At 36.0% G+C, this 21,848-nt stretch overlaps 1 protein-coding gene across 5 annotated transcripts in view; it reads left to right on the top strand.

Moving 5' to 3' along the window:
- Positions 1–21,848, top strand: part of FAM151B (family with sequence similarity 151 member B) — a 54,756-nt gene that overhangs the window by 26,053 nt on the left and 6,855 nt on the right. The window contains exons 5-8 of one of the 5 annotated variants that reach the window (XM_072416219.1): positions 1,088–1,223; positions 4,624–7,748; positions 10,366–10,381; positions 14,646–14,783. In XM_072416219.1, coding sequence (XP_072272320.1) covers positions 1,088–1,223; positions 4,624–4,792 — 305 coding nt within the window. In that variant the 3' untranslated portion in view covers positions 4,793–7,748; positions 10,366–10,381; positions 14,646–14,783. Of the gene's footprint in view, positions 1–1,087; positions 1,224–4,623; positions 14,784–21,848 lie in introns of all 5 variants that reach the window. The other 4 variants (XM_072416218.1, XM_072416216.1, XM_072416215.1 and 1 more) reach the window with 4 other exon arrangements.

Genomic DNA, 21,848 nt, shown 5'->3' with positions numbered 1-21,848 from the left:
GGATAGATGAGTAAAGTTGTACAGGAATTTACCTCCACTTTGAACGGTCCATGGCATATTTGTCGTTAAAAGAGGATATAGTTGTTCACATTGGAAAGTTATCCTATTTACACTGCACAGCAATAGCAATCTTAGAAGAACCCTCTCATTTTTTCTGATAAAAAAGCAAATGCTTTATTTTTGTTAATTTAACTCAACTGATTATTTAAACTTTTTTTACAGTGTTCCTGGAAATAGTAACTTCTAAGTCATGTTTACCAGACTGGAAGTAAGGTGTATTCTGGCCAGGGTACAGTTTTTTCAGAGGGGAGGGAAAGGGGCCTTCTTAGGTTTCTTGCTTTTCTGCTTTACATGATGAAGAGCTGAATCATTTTAACTATATTTTTTGGTAATACACGCCCACTTTTTTTGTTTTAGTACAGCTTCCTTTTGTTTGCTTTGTCTTTTTTTTTTCTCCATACTGTACACTTTTTGTATAAACGTCCTGTTGAGGTGTACATGCTCCTGCATCAGATGAACATAGTTTTTAACGTGGGAGCTACTATGGCAGCCAAATGTGTGTTGATATAGCTGCTTGTAGTACATACTACTCTTAGAAGTGCATAGGAAAAGGTGACAATGCTGCAAAGTGAAATGTCTGTGGACATACATTGCTAGTGTGATTATAATACACATGTACAACAAATTTGGGTGAAGAATAAAAATAGATTGTAGGTAAATGCCTTAAATGTGGTGGCTACATTCTATTTGTCAGTCAAATTTTTGGCAAGTGCAGAAAGTACTTGTTGATCTTGTCAGAATGTCACTTCTCGTGCCCTAAGCTTTCTCAGCTATGATCTGTGAAAATCATGCAAGTGAAAATCATGCATACCTACTTGAACTCCAGATCAGAAGAGCAACATAGCGTGACAACATTGCTGTTTTTAGGATACAGTATTGTCAAAGTTGTCACACCTAAATATAGGTAGTGTATTGCCAACAGGAAAACTGGGTAAATATTATGGAAAATTCCTGTGCAGGCACCATAATCATGACCAGTCTTAGTGGAAGTAAATTGAATTAATTAAATTGTATGTTTGTTTTACAGGATACAGTTGGAAGATGGTGAAAGAAATGGCAGAGATATGTACTACTTTAAGCCAACAAGTCACTTTCCCAGTGAGGGCAGCACTAGTCAGACAGTCGTGGCCTCCACTGCAGTGGCTGCTGCAAAGTTCAGACAGGTAATTTTTTACAGATTATAATGCGTTTATTTAGATTATTATTATTTGTGTACTATCATCACATAAAATATCTCACTTCAGTTTACTGTGACTTAAATAAAGTGTTTCTGCTACTACTATCGGGTTTATGAATCTAACTTTTTCATGTATAAACCTGATGGTACGAGTCCTCATATACCATTTGCTGAGGACCTGAACACTAGAAATAAATAATAATGTGTACCTGAAGAGAACATTGGGTATAGCTACACTTTAATACCTGTATTTGATCTGGTATTAGTCTCTTAGCTAGTAGTTGGTCAATTTCATCTGGGCTCTTGTGTACTGTTGAACACATTTTGCAGCTTGTCCTTGGGAGTTGGATAGGAGTGGGGTAGAGTGGGTTATCTCACAATTCGATTCAACGGCTATTTGATCGAATAGGCCGATACTGTTCGGGTTATTGAATGTCGAATTTGAACAATATTAGTTAATAAGGGGAAAATTCGGGTTATTTTTCATAACTGTGTAGAGCTTCTACAGCCTTCAAATACATTTAAAAAGACACGTCAAGACTCCTACAGCTCTGCACAACACTGTACAGGGCAAGAAAAAAATCAGGAAGGCATAGTGGACTCATATGACCTCTCAATAGAGAATCTCCATTGAGAAGTCATATGAGTTCTGTACGCCTGCGGTCACAGCTGTGCCCTGCACCCACGTGCCTCCAATTAGCTGTGACCGCAGGTTCCCACGGTCCCTAGGCTGTACTTATCAATAATCAGTACAGCCCAGGGACTGTGGGAACCTCATTTCAGGTGAGTTACTGTGAAAAATGGTACGTAATAAGTAAGTACACACAAATCACATACATTTATGAAAGAATAAAAACAATTTCACATTAAAGTCTGAACTCATTATTTGCACTAAGGTTTTAACCTTTTAGGGATCCAATAAGGGGTATTATGTACCCCTGTACTTATTCCCCATGTTTGGACATCTGGGAGTCACCTAGTTAAAGGGGGCTTCCGGATCCCAAAAGTCATTGACTTCCGGATTCCAGAGCGCTGTATTCACCCTGTGGAATCCTGTGTTTTTCGGGTCGGGTTTATCCGAATTTGAACGGCCATATTGGGGTCGAAAATAGGGACAACCCGAATTTGAATACCAACACAAGTAGTTTAACATCTTTATTTTCTCTCATCCTGTTTTTGGACTATCATGCCTTGACATTCCATAATAATTGGATTGGGGTGACTGAAAAACCTAATGGCAATAAAAGGGTCATATTTCATAGTACATAGTTACATAGTAGGTTAGGTTGAAAAAAGACATAAGTCCATCAAGTTCAACCACTAGGGAAATAATTTCGTCTATTTGTTTTAGTGTTTACTTGAAATTGTGCTTTAAGTATCTTCAGACTGTAGGCAACATTTTCTTCCAGTATTTATTTTTATCACACTGCTTAAAAAAGCATTTTGGGGCTTCTGTGCAGTCAGAGAAAGAGCAGACAGCCCAAAAAAGCTATGATATACAAAAAAATGCTGCCACTAGAGGGGCAGCATTTTCAGATGTTTCAACTGTGCCAGATTTTTACTGGTACTGTACCATATTTTTGGTTTTAGTACCACCCCGGAGCCCCTGCACTTCATTCTAAGCTACAATGCTCAACTGTTCTGCTGTGGAGATAATACAAACACCTCATAGATAGTGTCCAGGCTGATATTTGTACAAGGATCCTAGTGCTGCAAGGGCAAGTGCTAGCCACGGAGCCAACTGTTTCCATCAGTTGTGATGTTTCCTGTTAGGTATAATAGGGGCTATATTTTTCTACTTATTTACCAAATGTATATTTTATCTCTTTTTACACACTGATATAAAGTTGACTTACTCAAAAAAACAAAAAGTCACCAGTAGGAAGACCTAATTGACAAAACAAACAATGTCTGGCTATGAAAGATCCTGCCATTGCTGCAGGGTGGCTACACACAGGTATGCTGTACATACTTAATATGGCAAAAACTCACCATCCACCAACAGGTTTAGTTCCTTTTTAATCCTATAGTTATTATTACATATAGTTGGGACTAGCTAATATGCTGCCAGGGTAGCATGCTGTTGTTAGCCTTTTAACCACATAGTATAAATGTAACATGTTTCTGTAATTAAGTAACTCCAGCATTAGAACAGTTTGCTCCAACTCTGCTCCTTTTCACTTTTTCTAAATGCTTTGTGCTGCAAATCAATGTAGAGAAAAATATAAAGAAAAAAAGAATGCAGCTGAATATGGCTACAGATTTTCCTCACTTCCCAACTTACCTGCTTAATGATAGCTCACACTTACAATCAGCTCTCCAACAAGTACACTGTACAAGAAATGTATGGCTTCCCTTCATTCTGCTGGATTCCTTCCTCCGTCCTGAGTAACGATCCTCTATCTAAAGTAGCAGATCGATTTGGGTCTGTCTCTGAACCTGTCACTGATGCAGGCTGCACGGAGCTCTGCATACCGGCTCCTTACTAATTCTAATTACTGCTGCTCACTTAATGAGCAATTTGCTTAGTGACCAGGTCATTTGAATGCAACTTGGTGGTTTGGTGAGGAGCATTTGTATTTTGTCAGGTAACAGTGCTCATGTAATTAGCTGCTTAATAATTCAAATAGCCAACAGCCAATTTGAATACACTGTAATCTTTAAAAGCCAAATATCAGGTAAAAATATCTAAGGTGTCACTTTTGACACAAAAAGCAGACATCAGATCCAAGAGTACTTTATATGTGCAGGTGTAATTTTCTACCTTTAAGTATCAATGATATCCTAACTTAAAAATCCAGAAAGCTTAATTGTGAAGGAGACTATTAAGGTCTCCCCCTTTCCAAGAACCATTCTTTCGATGTTATGAAAAGAAAATAAGCCTATATTCTCTCTCTAAATTTTTAGAAAAAGTCTGGAAACATTAGATTGACTGTAATATTGTTTTCTTGACCTGCACAGTAGTGTTCTGCTATCTCCTTTTTTATAAGTCTGTTAGAAGAAGCAACATATTGACAATAAAACTTTATAGCTGGGTATTTTGTTTTCAACATCATATTATGTTTAGTCTTTTATTAAATATTTTGGAACATGTGAAAATGTAGGGTAAGCTAAAATTTAGATTGCAAATGCCTATATCTCCTCTTCTTCTTTCTCTAATGTATGAAAGTTTGGCCTTTGTCACACTGTTTTGCAGAGCAGATTTGTTCTGTATAGGAAACACTAATAGTCCAGTTAAGTCACTAATCTTTATTTAGTGTTTACTGTATTCTAGATGAAGACCTATTGTTCAATATTTTTAGATGCAAGCCCTAATACTGTTAAATATATTTATATATTTATCTTCAGTAAAAAGACTGATAATCAATGACAATGGATCTTTGCAGGTACAGCTTGACCATCTGGGCTGGAAAGGATGACGTCTATTCAGTCGAAGATCTGTTGTACATCCGAGAGCACTCTAAGGAACACCAAATATTTTATGATTTGTTTGAGCCTCAGAAGAGTCAACTAAAAGAGATAGTGGATCAGAAATTTAAAAAGCATCTCTCCTAATTTATGATAAAATCCAACTGTTTGGTTTTATTTCTTTTTTTTGCTGCTCAATTGTGGTGCAGGGACCACTTGGTTTTAATGCCAATACTACTACTACTGCAGTACTGTCTGACATTTTGAAGCAGTAAACGTTAGTGTTAGGGGGTTTTAGGGGGTCTTGGGGTAAAAGGGGACTATTTTTTTTTTCATAACACTTGTTTTTTGGTGCTGTAACAGCTTCTCACAAAGCAACCTGACATTAGGGTCTTCCTAGCAGCATTTACGCTGGCATCAAATTAAAGTGTATTGCTTACACTAAAATTTTTAATAAAAAATCTACACCCAGTCAGTTTTACCTCTGTCTATAGGTTTACACTGCATCGCTTTGCAGTTTCAAACATGGTAAGTAGTGTTATCTGGCCCAGATATAATTGTCTACTGCCCTAATTCTATTCAACAGATTTTTATTCCAAAGTAAATAAAGAATAGAACAGGGTCATCCTGATGGTGAGTAGAAGAATGCCAAGACTGGGATGCAGGAGCCAGAGACAGACTGAGGTCAGTCAGACACGGTGATCAAACAAAGTAGTATTTTGAAAGAAAATCCTTTAGAGTTAGGGAATGGGTGGGTTTTGTTCATGAAGGAGCATCGTAAACAAGACAAGCCAATATCAGTATCACAGATCAGCAGGATATATATTGAGTAAAAAAGACCCAAGCCAAGATACAATTACAGAGAACACAGAAAATATAATAAGGTAACAATTTCTAGCAGTAGGAGTCATATGCAACTGAGCCTAACATTTACCTGCCAAAGCAATCATTGGGAACCATCAGGGGTTTGGATCCAAACATTTATTTTGGTGAAATACTTTCAAACTGGGATTGTCATAAAATATACTGTGTATTTTTATGTTTAAAAATTTGATGTACCGATTTGTTACTGAATTATTTGTTTTTTTTATCAAAGCAAATCCTGCATTTTTTATAATAAATACAGCTGCAGCCTATGTGCAGCTAGAATGCTAAATATATATAGCAGTTAAGAGTTTTGAATGTGCAATATTTACTTATGGGTTTGTTAAACCAACAAAACCATTCCCAAATATAGTTGGATCCTTGTTATTCTTGTTTACCTGAAGTTGTCCGTCTGCTCTTACCTTCCTAAGTGTGGCTTAGGTGTATATTGGTGTTTATAAAGAAAATATTATATGTTTTTTCTACATATTTTCTATGTTAAGGTGTATAATCAAATAATACAGGTTCGTTTTCTAGAAATAAATTGTACTAGAAAATGTTATGAGAACAAATTGCTGTTCTTGGAATGCTTTGTTGTTGACTATAGGGGTGGTTTGAGAAAAATTAAAACCGTAAAATGCGGCCAAGGGTAAAAAATAGCCAACTTCAGGGTTTAATCAGTTCACCAAATAATAGGAAATAAATAATTGACACTAACAATCTTATCTCAAAATTTCAAAACAAAACTTGCCACCCATAAATGTAACTCTATAAGGATAGATAATCAAAAATGACTATAAATCCAATATTTAAAGAGTTCTTTAAATCCAATGACAAATGAATTCAATAAAAAATCAGGAACCCAGATCTTGTACTCCATTACCACTGCAGGTCATATCAGAAAGTGGACAATCCCACTCCACATTGCGGCTTTTAACTTTGTGTCATACACAGGGATGTGGTAAGGTAAGGTGCAGATGAGAGAACAATCCACTTGATGAACCCTCCTCTTCTTTATTCAGTTGTAGTGTAAATCCATTTATTAAAATAACAAAAATAGGACATATGCATGCCCTTTAATCGAGAGCAGTGCCCACGTTTTTTCGCTCGGGTAGAGTTTCCTTACTGCGTGTATTTCTAGCCTAGTTATCCTTTGGAAAACATGGTTACTGCTTTCAATTAATAGGTACGCATATGCACTCTATTGTGTTACTGTTAATACATGGTTTTACACTATTGGTTCCCCTTGATCTCCATGAGGTGTCAATGTATTCGTTAAAAACAGGAACTAAATGGAGAACACGAAGACTTGTCAAGTGGAGAATGCTGTCATCTGCACTTTACCTTGAATAGCACATCCACATGTATGACAGAGTTAGACAGGAGCCACAATGTGGTGTGAGATTGCCCACTTTGTAATCCGACATGCAGCAGTATTGGAGTACAAAATTGTATTCCTGAATCTTTGAGACAGTTCACTCATCATTGGATTTAAAGGACTTTGTGATTATTGGATATATAGTCATTTCGGATTATCTATCCCTATTGAGTTATATTTATGTGATATTGATTTAACCTATATTAACCTAACACCAGAACTAGTGTCTCCTATGATTCATTGTAAATGTCGAGCATTTTGAGCAACTTTTTTTGCTTTTCTATCTATAAACCTCTAAACTTTTTCTTTGTAAATTTCTCTTCTAAATAAACTTTCTAACTTTAGTAGAGGATTTTGTTTACCTTGTAGACTCAGTGTAGACTTAAGGGGCCTGATTTATTAAAGCGCTCCAAGGCTGGAGAGGATACACTTTCATCAGCAAAGCTGGGTAATGGATCGAACAAACCTGAATTGGGTCTGGTCCAGGCTTCAAAACATTTGCAAGCAAATGACTTGAGAAAATCTACTCCAGGATTGCTGCATCACCCAGCTTCACTGATGAAAGTGTATCCTCTCCAGCCTTGCAATGCTTTAATAAGTCGGACCCAAGCGATCTGGTGTGCAGTGACAAACCTTCGCCTCTTTACAAATATATATTCTGCTTTAGGATCAATTTTGTTTTAGAATGTGGCTGCTCTTCTGTTGTAGAAAAATACATTGACTACGGCTGCTCATAGACCAATGACTTCTGCCAACCAAAGAAAGAGCATGATTGTTGCTGCTATTCCATGGAAGAAGGATTAACTGTTGTGCGAATGGAGACTCTTCCATTCATCGTTGTAAAAATAAAAAAAAAAATAGGTATGTGTAGTCTCAAAGAGCAAGAAGTGCTGTGTGCAAAATAAACAAAGCCACTGTTCAGGAAAGGCTGCATATAATAGGTGTGTAACATATAACATACATATTGTAATGGAGATCAAGGGTAGGGAGAATGTTTACTCCACTGTGTGAAAGTGAGAGTTGTAGTTTAAATAGATTTAGGAATTATAACTGTCTTATCTGTGCCTGCATTATAATCGCTACAGGCAAGAGAAAGTTTCATAGCACTTGTTGAAGGTTCAATGGCAATTCAATGATGGAACTGCCAGGGATCCTAATATGACCCCAGTTATTATTATATGACCTTCAGTTATATTCCAAGTAAACTTCCATTTTTTAAGAGTCTTTAAATATAGTGTAGATGCCTTGTCATCTTTGCGAAAGCAGTTTGAGTTGATTTGAGCTTTGTGATATGGCAAGTTATCCTAAAAGTAGCCATGAGAACATGGGTACACTGCAGTCAAAGGAATGGACATGCTCAACAACAAATCTAATGTAGGCTACTGCATTTTATAGAAGCTCAACTGGTCCTAAGGAGTCCAAAGTGTGCCAAGAAAATATCCTCCACACCATTACACCAACCTGAACCACTAGTACAATGTAGGATGGATTGATGCTTCCATGTTGTTGACACCACCTTTCACCTTTAGGCTTAGTCTACACGGATGTTTTCCCAGCGTTTAACCTGAGGCTTTAAAAGCCCATGTATGAAATTCCCATGCATTCCAATGGGCTAATCTACACCAGGACATTTCCTTCAGGCATGTTTATGAGTGTTATCTATTATGCTGCTTGCAACGTTTAAAACATTAAAATACGGGGTTAACGCCCAAAAACGCGGATAAACACAGGTAAACGCTTTCATTGATTTCAGTGGGACGTTTTCCCGCATTTACAAGCATTTAAAACGAAAACGTGTTAAAAATGCAGGAAAACGCGGCATAGGCATTTTCCAGTGTTTTAAAGGCAAGCTTTAAAATGCTAATAAAAGTACATAAAAACAAATATAAACGCAGTAGGAATGTTTACATGCGTTTTTAAAAACGTCCATGTAGACTCAGCCTTAACCATTTCACAGCAGGTTATGGAAAGATGATTTCCCAGCTGCAGTGCTGTGATGTGGTGATCAGCTAACCAAATATGACTTGATGGGGCTGCAGTGGATGCAACTCTAAGAAGAGTAATAGAATTCTATAACATAATATTGTATCCCTGTCCCAGTAGGTGTTTTCTTTTTTAACGATCCATTTTAAAAATGTGAAACTAGGCAGTGCTTTGTTGCAGAAAGGAACAGGTGATGTCAGCTCTGCAATATTGCAAAAATTCTTACCTGTGCACTCACAGTTTAGTATTGGTTTGCAAGGATATCTGGTACATCCGGGCTTCCCTGCAATTGCCACGGCTGAAAGAATTCACACACACTTACATGAGAGTTATGTCATTCTGGCCAATCAAGATAGCAGTGATCAGAATGAGAAAGAGAAGATGGTAACACCTACAATGGAATGGGGAGAGGTGAGAATAAATAGGGTTTAATGCTGCTTTAAATAGGGTGGGTGCTTTAGTTTTTTATCCTTTATTTTCACTGGTAATCCTGCTGATGACACATTATGTAGGACGAGTGTTGTCACCATAGGACAGTAGGACAGTAAAAAAGTAAACCTGAAGAACTTTTCCCCTTTCTGTTCTGTAGAACCATCAGGTAGGGCTGATAACCGTGAAGCATTGCCAGCTCACAACAAGAAGTTACATGAGATTTCTGGCAGGTTCAACAGGCTTTGTTGTTTGCACTTATTAAACAGATATAACTTTACACTTTCTTTGTTATACTCAGCAGACCAACATGACTTTTTATTGTAAGGGTTTATATACATGTCAATATATATAAGTCACCTTATGACTTAAAGGAGATCATTTTTAACACCCCATCTAAATCTGTAAATAGAAAACTGTCTTGTTTTAACTTTTTACATCCTCCCTACACAGGTAACATTTTGTTGAAAACATAAATGTGTAAATAAAAGCTTTAATTAGCTTTTAGATTTATATGATTGATACAACACTAAATGCAGATATTATTGAACCTGACACATGGGCATCAGAAATCTTTTTTGGTTTTGGTGTCTGTCCCTTTAAAGCTTGGCTAATTTTCAGACTAGTTGTTTTATCTTCACATTTTTTATCTTTTAGCTCTGACATTAGCTTGTGTAACTTGGACACTTAGCAGCTCAGATTTAATTGTACGTGCACATTCTGGGTTGGTAACCATGGTTACGTCTCTTTATCCAGTGTATTCCTAATATTTGTTTGTGAATTGATAGTAACTCTGCATTAACACTTAAAATGTGCTCTCACTGTTACTGATGTGAAAACAATATTTTAGGACAATAATATTCCTTATTAACACGATGGAAATAGTTAAGTCCTCGTTTATGTTTTTGGTCAACACCTTGATGTATATTAGTAAGCTTATTCCTCTTCCTCTTGTTTTGTGATTCTCTTTATATTATAACACAATTTTTATATTACACTATAAATAATATCATGCTAATTTAAGTTTTTTTGTCTTTTCCTTTACTTGATACTTTATTACCTGCAGAATATTCCGAGGTTGGGTGAGTATTCCCATGTGTTAAAATGCAATAAATTGTTCATTTCAGACATTTTATTAGTTGCCTTTCATCAACAAAAGGAAGATAAAAATGTAATTGTAAGAATTATGCTAGCCACTCACATTGATATTGTTGGTACAACATTAATACAATGATACAAAACAATAGATATTATCCTTAAAACACTTGATTCAGCATTCAATTCTTTTTTTATTAGTATTATTATCACTTTAAATTTATTAAAATCATTGTGTTAAAAATGCTCGTTTTTTAACACAAAATTGCAACAGCTGTTTTAATCAAAGCTATACTCTAGCCATATACCCATATACTGTGTGTGTGTATGTATATACAGTATATATATATAAAATGTTATGTGTATATATTTAAAATTTAAAAGTAAAAAAAATGCAATTGGTGTAAATACATAAAGGTGACTTTTAGCCTCTTGTCTGAAGATTACTGTTGCTGAAAACAATCTTTTTGTAATCACAGTGACAGATGAACAAACTTTACGCACAGTATCTTTCTGCTCTAAGAAGGGGGGAGGACAAGTGTGTGGCAACCCGCTGCACTCTCCTCTTTAGGAAAGCATAGCAATCATTCATCAATACTTCTGGACAGATTGGTGAATATCAGGGGACTACTGTACATTCATTGTACAATCATCTGACATATGTATAACATCTGGCAGCTTGATAGTATTTACATTTTTTAGTTTCTGAATATTATTAATAAATGTAGAAAGGAGGAAGAAGCAGCACAAAGAATCATACATTCAATGTACTGACAACATTTTGGGTGGAGTTGTGTTTTGAGGTACCCAAAGACAACAAATGGCAGTCAATCCAATGGTCATTCTGTTTGCAGTTTGATCAGTGCATACATTTGTGAATAGAATTTTATTTTATAAACTGTTGATGCCAGCCTCATTCTGCCTAGAGAATCCTTGCCACATCCTTTGGAGAGCCCCAAAAAAGGAAACTTAGTTATTATTAATTACTTAAAAAAATAGAAAAATACTTTGAATATAAACTTAATGCACAAAATGTACCTGTTGCTTCTGGTATTCAAAAATGTAACACAAACATCAATAAAATTATTGTGAATGAATACATCTATAAGGTGTTATTTTTAAACATTTCCCCCTCTTTTGTACAAAAAGTAAAGTATTTTGTACTTTTGAGTTTATGATGGTTCACTTGCTGTGTACTCATGTAAAGAGTGTAACAAACTTATGTCTAAGTGTTTCCTAAACATTTTACAGGACACAGCACCATCTAATTGTGTGACTAAACTGAGTAGTTCTATAGGCATTTTAGAGGGGAAAAACATCTTAGTTTATAATCGAGTATTTACAGTATATATGATTCTGTGATAAAATTTTTGGTTTTTAATTAGCAATTGAAATACTGAGGGGATCATGGTTCACTTCAGAACTGCTCCTCTTCCCATACAAATCTATAGAAAACACAAAGGCAGGTAAAACAGGCAGCTTTCAAGTTTAGCTATACTAAGTTCCCTAAAAGATCTCAGAAGAATCCTAAACTTTTTTCTTCAAATCTTGTCAACACAGTCCTTCATACTGCTACTATGACTTGGAAGCTGCTGGCTGGTCACAACATGAGGATCAAGGATGAGTTTTTGAATATTGCAAACACTCTAACACAATACCTAAAGGAGGTTTTTAACTGTTTGCCTGATGATCAAACTGTATTTGTTCAGTTCCCCAGCATTTTGTTTATCAGCACTACTAGCCATCCTGGATTTCACACATGAACAATGCAGTTTGTTTGCAATACTCTTCTGCATTTTTTTATGGTTTTAGGGAAAGGTTATGCATTCAGTGTATATATTGCAGAATAGTACATTTTCAAATCTAAGTTTTATCCCCCACCTATCAGGAGTGTGGGTGGGTGGCGGCTTATAAACAGGTTTCTGTTTTCCCTATAAATGAGGAAAAGCACTTTCATACAGACCTCCTTCATTTCAGACATCAAGGATTTCTGATTTAGATAAATTTGTTCCCGTCTTGCGTTCATTAAAATGCAATTTAAAGTTGTAGAAAATAGTGTTGCATGGAAACTAATCTTTAAAAGCAATTATCCTTATACTAATAAAAAGAATCCTCAGCCAGCTGTTTCAGTCCCAAATTCTTTGTGTAGTTGGCATGAATTAATCTCTGTACTTACTGTTCAATTTAACCTCCTTGATATTATCTGAACACCTGCAAAACAAAGATATAAATATAAAATTTCTGGAGCAGTTTGCAGTATAGGAGTGGGGTGCTGGAATGTTTTGTGCATTCCAGTACCTGGCACTTAAAGAGAACCTGTAGTACTGTGGGGCAGAATAATTCCACACCAATAGTACAAGCATAGTCTCAGATCGGGGGGAGAGAAAAGGTGATAAGGACTAGATTAGACTAGGAGAATGGGTTTACCTGTGTTGCCAATGACCAGCAATGCATATTAGAGGGGAGAGTGTTAATTGCACTGACCAGTAATGCAATAGTTGGTGTGGAGTAACAGCACTGTCTCTGGCACCAATGCTGTGTTAATATTGCTGCCACTGACAAAAATGCTAGAGGGTATTATTTGGGCCACTAACACCAATGTTCAAGGTTTTTATTGCAACCATTGGGAACAACATTAGGGCATATTTTACACTTGTCAATTATTTTGAATAGAGCGCCTATTTCGATGTACGTGCAATTCAGTGCATGAAAACAGTGTCAAGGGTCAACTTTGAGGACCTCTATAATAATTTATTGTAATCTGTTTAACTACTGTTAACATACATGAAAATATATACATAAGGAAATATATTTGTATACATTAAACAAAATAGAAGCAAGCAGATGTTAATACAAGTTGTTAAGACTAGTGAATTAGATCAAGGGGGTTAATGTACTAAAAGAATATAGGCTATTCACTTTGCAAAACAAATAATCACTCTGCAAATAATAATTCGGTTTGTGAATTAGCTGAAGCTCTGCTGACATCAGCCATTCAATCATGTGCAAACAATGTGTTTTTTTTTTCTACATTTCCTTTCATTGATTGGACGTTTGGGAAATGACTTTTAACCAGATCAACCTCAAACTGTAAACTCGTCCATAAGTATGTATACCAGGCTTTTTCAACCTTTTTAAAGTGGGGAAAATAACTTTCACAACCCTGGTATGACTACCTTTTCTACCCCTCACATTTTATTAGTGTCAGTGGGAAAAATGTCTCCTACATTAGTGGACAGTTTTACAATTGTCACCCTTAGCCTGATTTCACACTGGCAGTGAGGTTGCAATGTGTTTACTGAAAATGCTGCCGCTCTGGGATACGCTACATGTAGTGTTTCCCTGCCGCAGTCCTATTGCGAATGGCTATCTGTCAGGCGCTGGTTCTTTTAGAATCAGAGCTGCCAAGCAACTCTCTATATTACAGATAAATCAGATACAGATCACTGATGTCACCTTAATTTACCTGAGAGTCACCAATGCTCTATGAACCCCCAGCAACCTCTGGAGGAACCCTGGTTGGGAAACACTGTTCATTGTTTAGTATGAATTAAATTTAGCATGTGGCATTTCTCTTACTTACAGTTTTGAATGTTAGAAGTGACAGCTGTATTTTGTGTCCTAGGTTTATACTTGAGTCATTGTATTTCTACTGTTCTTTTGAGTAAAAGTAGGTACCACAGTTATATTTGTATGGTTAACAATTAACATAAAAAAAATAAATTAAAATGTATTTAAAGAAGTGTTATGACTCACAGGACTAAAGTCATTAGATCTGCATAACAGTCAGGCACTAATATTTGCAATGTATGGGCTCAGCATGCTTTTCCACGATCAAGTTTCTTTTAATTGATGATATTAGTTTAATTTATGTTATCCATACTAGTAAACATCAGATTTGTGGTTTTTAAACAATTCTAAAGATAGAAACATCTTCCCTTCCAGCTGCCAGTAGTGTGGAGACAATCCTTATTCCAATTTAATAGGAACCAGGAACTGTTATATTATTTACAGGGAGCAATTTAAGTGTTCTATATTTAAATACCATACGGAAAGATCTTTTTTCTTTGTCAAGCTTTACCATAAATCCCTTTTCTACCATTTAAGATATAACAACAGATCAATATTACAAGTATTTTAAACACATTTTTTTTAATCAGGTCTTTTTTTAAACTGTTATACTATATGTACTGTATATATTAAAACTGCTTTCCTGTTATAATTAAGGTTTTCTTTGTGTGGTCAAAACAGACCCATTGAAGCATGGACTCCATAAGACCACTGAAGATGTCCTATGTTATCCGGTTTCAAGACAATAGCAGCAGATCCTTTAGGTTACTTTGCTTTGCCAGCCTACCTCTTCTCATCCTGCTGCCTTCTCTTCCACAGGTAAATGACTCACCCGACTAGCCACATAACCTACTTCTTAGATGTGCTTCCAACACATCACCTTCAAGAACTGACTGTTTATATGCTGCCTAATATATCCACCTCTTGACATGTGCCATTGTAACAAGATGTTTAATGGTATTCACTACCTTTGTAAATGGTTTTAATTTTTGTCCAGGATCAAAATTTAATCAACCATCATAGAAAATTAGGAGGGTCTTGTTCAATTTCCTTGGCTTAGAATAGCTTTATTAAAAATCAATTACTATTAGTTTGCAAATGTTTTCAATTCTGAATAGCCCAATTGCAGGTTTGCTGGATCAGTCAGATATTTTTGGGTTGTGCTGTTTAAATAATTTGGAATTATAAACAGTAATATTATGTTACTATATTGAATGTTATCAGAATATGAACTGATGTCTAATGGGGAAGGAAGTGTCCCAGCCCCTCAATATGGACAAAGAATAGGTAAGGCTTAAAAAATGGCTAAGCTTTGGCCCACATGTTTAATACTTTATAAAGGACCTGGATGCTTGTTTCTCTATGTGGTGATAAAAATGTTCTCCCTCTGAGTGTGGACACCACTGATGTGTGTGTGCTTAGCTTGTCAGACTTAGGGAAATTATTACATGTCCTGAAAATGATATGTGGGTTAGGTATGGAAAAAATACAATTTAGGACACTGACATGGATTGAGCCTGCACAAATCAAAGAGAAAGTAAGGTTGGAAGTTCAGATCTGCAGGCTTGTGTTAGTTCAGTAATTCCAAAATAACACAAACCATTGAAAATCATGAAAGCAAGGTAACTATATTTTTTAAAAGGAGGTCAACAATGGCAGCTTTTTCAGTTACCAAAAACATAGACAAAGGATGACATAATTCCTTAAACTTCCTACCAACCAAACATCTTTGTCAGACCCGAAAAAATCATTATCATGTTTGTATACACAATATGAGCATCTCTGTCCAGAGCCCATTGCATCTTCAGGTTCAGTTTCAGTTTAAGTTTAGGGATGGAATCAGGGTTCCAGTTTGGAAGGGTCAGGTTATAGCTGAAATGTAGTGGTTATGTTAAGGGTTAGATGAAGGCTGTGTTTCTTAGCCAGGGTCCTATGGAACCCTGGGGTTCCTCCAAAGGTTGTTAGGGGTTTCTTTGAGCAATGTCCCATTTGTGACACTTAGGTCAGTTTAATAGATACCAATTATCTTTTTGACTATCTGTGACATTCTTCCTAATGGCTAGCAATGTAAGAGGCATTCTTTCCACTGAGCACCACAATTATATACTGTGAGCTGTGGATATTATTATTAATAAACAGGATTTATATAGCGCCAACATATTACGCAGTGCTATATTAATTATAGAAGGGGTTCCCTGAAGGGGTTCTTCCATATTAAAAAGTTTGAGAAACACTGGATGTAAGAGTGAGGTTAATGTTTAGGGGTTGGGTTTGGGTTAAGGGTAGGATTCAAGATTTAAAAGGTTATCTAAGGTAAAGGCAGAAGTTGAGGTTAAGAAATTTATGTGGGCTTCCATTGTTGACCGTCATTATTAAACATGTTGGTTCCCTGGCTGCCGTGCTGGTTCTTTGGCTGTTAAAGTTTCCTATTTATGGACCTAAAAAACCATAGAGGCAAGGAATTGTAGACCTTTTTCAGGCCTTAATATATAACATACATGGAAAATTGCTATTCATACTGATAACCCACTATTTCTTAATTTATTTTGTACATGAGAGATATGGAAACAGAAGTTCATTTGTCAAGTGTTGTACTTTCAGGTTCAGTAAATTAGTTTTTTAGTTTATAAATTTAAACTTTGATGATAAGTCTGGCAGAGAGTTGTTGCTCTTTGGACAATAACATTTCATTTGTAATGATGTCTCATTCCTTCATATTTCATTCAGAAGTGAGACATTTCTTCTTGTTTCAGTTTTGTTCAACCTGCCCAATCTGCAGTTAGCTATATTGTCTCAACATTTTTCATTCTCAGAATATTAATATATAATATTATATAAATATTATATAATAATATATGATATTATTTGATGGTGTCAGGTTCTCCTTAAAATGTCTTGTGCACAGTGGTGGTGGTCACTGCAGAAAGGAATTGAATGACTTCACAACAGCATACATGTCATGACAATATTTATTTACATTTAAAAATATAATTTAATTTCCATTACACAGCATGCTGTATTTTCTTGTGTATATCAATTTAGTCATCAACAAGTCTTGGAAACATTTTACATGGCCTCTCTGGTAATAATAACAAGTATAATAATAATAATAATAATGATAAATTAGCATTTTTACTGTTATGGAACTCCCTAACACAAAATAGGATTATAACAGACTGAGTACACATGTATAACGTTTAGTTAATCTATAAGACAATACCAGGACATAATATAAAGTACATACAGCTCCTGTCCTGATATATTTCCCAGTATTGACATCATCAAATACATCAGATTACTATTTACGTTTTATTCTATTATATGCTAGGTTAAACCTAAGCAAGCAAAATCTTCAGTTATTTCACCCTGTATGCAGCAACAATTAGCCTGCACTAGTAGCAGTATCTTCTTTTTTGGTAAGTTCATTGGACAAGTTCCACGCACTTTATGGGCTTTCCAGGCACCTCCCATTCAATTAGAAATAAAAGTGATTGACTTCCTATTGAGATATCTAATGCTACATATATATATATCTACAGTGATAGAGATCATTGGGATACCCCAGCATTCATATATATTTCTTACAACATTGTCGCTGATCTGGTCCTACTCTAGGATCTACCATTAGAATAGCTGGCAACTTTTGGATTTTCCATTTATTTTAAATATATTCAATAGGCTATTTTAAATTTGGTACCAGTCTCCTAATTCCTGAAGAAGCAGATGTTGTGAAACACGTCAAATAAATATGAATCATAATAATAATATATGAGACTAGCATGCATGTAATGGTAGATGTAATCCTCTTTAATTGACTGAATAAAAATAATGTTTTTATAACTAAACAAAAAATGTTTGTGAGATGTACCGTATTTTTCGGACCATAAGAAGCACCAGTTTTTAGAGAAGGGAAATGAAGAAAAAAAAGATTCTGAAACAAATAGTGTCCTAAAATATTTTATGTGCATTAAAAACCAACAGCACAGTCATAAACACATGTAATAAACCCTGTAAAGTAAACAGCAGCATTTAGAACCATTATTAACAAAGTCAGCAAAAGACAAAATTACTGTAAAACACAATAACGAGAGACTTCAGTAATAAAATAGTTTGTGTTGTGTATGTGTGTGCTTTCACTGTGTTTGTGTTGTGTATATGTGATTTTACTATGTGTGCTGTACCTCACTGAAGATCCTGGTGAAGAGTGATCTTCAGTGAGGTTCAGCACGCTATTCAGGGAACACTCTCAGCATGATTGGCTGACAAAGTCATGTTGGGAGAATTCTCCCAGCATTCCTGCTCCCAGCATGACTTTGTCAGCCAATCATGCTGAGAGTGGGAGGACGCCGGGAGCAAGATACAAGAGTGACAGGAGTCACAGTCACTCTGGCCGCGCTGGACAGGAGAACAGGGTAAGTAAAAGGCGGAGGGGGAGGAGCTATACAGGGCAGACAGACTGGGCAGGCTAGTGCAGCACTGCCTGGCGTGGTCCATACCCGTGCTCAAGCTCACCGCTCCGGGCACAGAGGGAGAGGAATGGACTGTGGAGAGACGGCCCGGGCAAGCTGTGAGGCGGCCGCGGTCCAGACCCGTGCTCACCGCTTCGGGCACAGAGGGAGAGGAATGGACTGTGGAGAGACGGCCCAGGCAAGCTGTGAGGCGGCCGCGGTCCAGACCCGTGCTCACCGCTCCGGGCACAGAGGAACAGAGGAGAGACAAGTAAGAAACATATGTTTAGGCTACATTTGGACCATAAGACGCAGGAACTTTTTCCCCCCACTTCTGGGGGAAAAAAAGTGCGTCTTATGGTCCGAAAAATACGGTACATTTGCTATTAGGTGACTGAAAAGTTAATAGAGTGTGTGGAAAATGTTTTGGAATATAAACTTGGATGAGGCACCATATTTTATATCTGTCCTTATTCCATATGAAACAAATGTAAGGTTCATTAGATATTGCATATTAAAACCCAAGCTTTTTAAGGTTTTTTTCCTGCTTCCTTAACTCTAGTGTTTGGCAATAACAGAACACCCTTTGACTCCAGCAAAGACAATTGTTACAAGCTGTACAATTTCTAGTCAAAATGTTTTAAAACTCTAAAAAGCCTAGAACTGGGGCACTGATTTAAAGTTCGATTACACAACCATGCCTATATGATACAAAAATTCCACACCTTCCCCCATAAATTCCTTTTAAAGACTATATTAGTCCACAAGGGTCAGTCACTAACACAATGAGGTTTAAAGACTGATTTTTGCTTCTCATTGGAATTCCTGAAGCAGTATAATAAATACAGATCCATTAAGATATGTTCAGTGCTAATTATTTACTATATACATCTAAGGGACACACTCACCATGACATACCAGACTGCTACAATCTTGCTAAGCAGGCATACAGTTTAGACAAAATTATTGAGTTGAATAGTCAATACAGACACTAGTAAAGTACATTTATTAAACAGTTTATGGCCAAAATAATCAAATTAATAATTTAAAAAGATTAATTAATTAGCAAATACAAAGTCAATACTGTTTCAAATTGTTATCTTTAAAAAGTGATTTCTACTTTTATGAAAACTGTCTGTGCCAGGGTTGTTCATCTCCAGTCCTTGGGGGCCGGATTCTGCACATATTTTTAGTAGACAGCAGTGCATTTAGAAATGAAGACTGGAAACGAAGACTGGAGTTGGACAGCCATGGTCTATGCCTTGCCTGTGCTGGGCAGATGAGTCTTTAGCGAAGGAAATACATATTTGGTCGGTCTATTACACTGACTAACTTTGCACTGCAATATCTGAATATGAGGAGACAAAAACACCCAATCAGCGTATACTGGACACATCTATGATATAAAATAATTAAGTTTGTCATGCAGCATTAAAAGTCAGGCTTAGGTAAGTCCCTGACCACATGAATGCATTAAAAATGGAAAACCATACAAACTTTTTTTTTTTTTTTTTTTTAGAACCTTTGATTAGTTTGGTGGAATTTATTTTTATTTGTTATAATACGCAGTGATTTACAAAGTCCATTGTTATATCACTAACTATCCCTCAAAGGGGGCTATCCCTCAATCTAATGGCTCTTCCATAGTCATATGTTAGTAACACAGTCTATAGACAATTTTGAGGGGAACCTCAAATTAACCTAACTGCATGTTTTTGGAATGTGGGAAGAAAACACACACCAACATAGGGAAAACATACAACTCTATGCAAATAACGTCTTTAAATCTGTGACCTAGCACTGCAAAGGAAGAGTGCTAAGCACTGAGCCAACCACAGAATTAAACTAAAATAAATTTCTTATTATTTACAGATTATTAATATTATTATTAAACAGGATGCATTGAAACAAGAAAAAGTAGCATACTTTTGGCTATTAGGTTTTTTTTTTTTTTATCTCCCTCTTTTGGTGCCCCAACTTTCTATTGTGTCGCATATGAATCAAAGAAACAAGTATATATATTATCAGTTTTCTAAATATAGTAACAATATACAGTTATTAAACAGCCTAAAATCTACTTCAGACATTCTGAAAAAAAAACTGCTGTTTAACTCTGTAAGCTGCAGAAAAACAAACACCAACAGAATTTTATTGGTTGCCCCCACTTCTCTTTACAGCACCCAAATATTTAATTTTTATGGGTTAAATTATTTATTTTTTAGTTATTCTAAACAAAAAAAGATGGCCTCGGATACAACTAGTTACAAATATAATACAAAGAGATATGAACTGACAAAATGCTTTGCTACAGTATGGAGGACTTACTTTTTCAGATGACGGTCTTTACAATGTGCCAATAAAAAGGCCATGGTCATATGAGAACCTAATTAAAAACAACATCTATTTTAGGGTCCCAAAGACCTGTTCAAATTCTGATGTCGCTGACCATATCATTTGTAAGTTTGATTTGAAAGCCAAATGTTCATCACCTTTGCTTGTTATAATGGATAGTAAAATCTATTACACTTTGGGTCATCTGCACAGAAACCCAATTGCTTGATTATTGGGGTTACAGGGATGGCTCAGATTTACCTATTTCCTTCTATGCAAACATACAAATACTGGTACCACTATATGTGCAATGCATGCAAGAACTATGGTAGCTATCATAGTTTAAAAGATGTATTTTCCTGAAGTTAAAATTGTTTGTCCCCTTTTAAGGTATACTTTTACAAAATTGGGAAAGGGTAATATATATATATATATATATATATATATATATATATATATATATATATATATATATAAAATGAACAGTGGCATAATTTGAATAATTAGACACCTAAAAAATGCAATATGTGCAGCATTTGACAGGGCCCTCAGCTTCTCAGTATCAGTGATCACTTCAAGTGAACAGACACAATGGAGTGTAGGGATCATTGCCCCTGTAAATTACCTATATATAATGTACCTATAATAAGCAGCAGCCTTTCATTAATTCACTTTAAACCTTCTAAACTGTCAATAGACAAGATCCATATTCCAACCATCTTCTGCATTTGTGGGTTCAGACATTCCACTCCATGGAACTGCTAGTAAGGCAATGTCAACCACATAGTAATGGACCAATAGTGGGGTACAGGAGGTGGGCTTGAGTTTTTCTCCATAGGAGCTGGTTGAAAATTGCATATTAACATGCCCAAGGTTCTGGGCCCCCAGGTTGCTGTACAAGATCTATAGATTTTCAGGCAGGTACCTGCTTTTCATGCCTGGTGAAAATTACGAAGATTTGAAGTGATTTCAGATTCACTTTAATTACATTGTGCTCATAAAACACATACTTTGTAAAGCCTACACAGCTAAGGAATTGCACCAAGGCTAAGCACTAATATGCTTTACATGGAGTACTATATATATGCAGAGCCCACCTAAGCTT

The sequence above is a fragment of the Pyxicephalus adspersus genome, chromosome 6 (assembly GCF_032062135.1).
Source record: "Pyxicephalus adspersus chromosome 6, UCB_Pads_2.0, whole genome shotgun sequence".
Classification (NCBI taxonomy): domain Eukaryota; kingdom Metazoa; phylum Chordata; class Amphibia; order Anura; family Pyxicephalidae; genus Pyxicephalus; species Pyxicephalus adspersus.
This window is presented reverse-complemented; position numbering and strand designations above follow the sequence as displayed.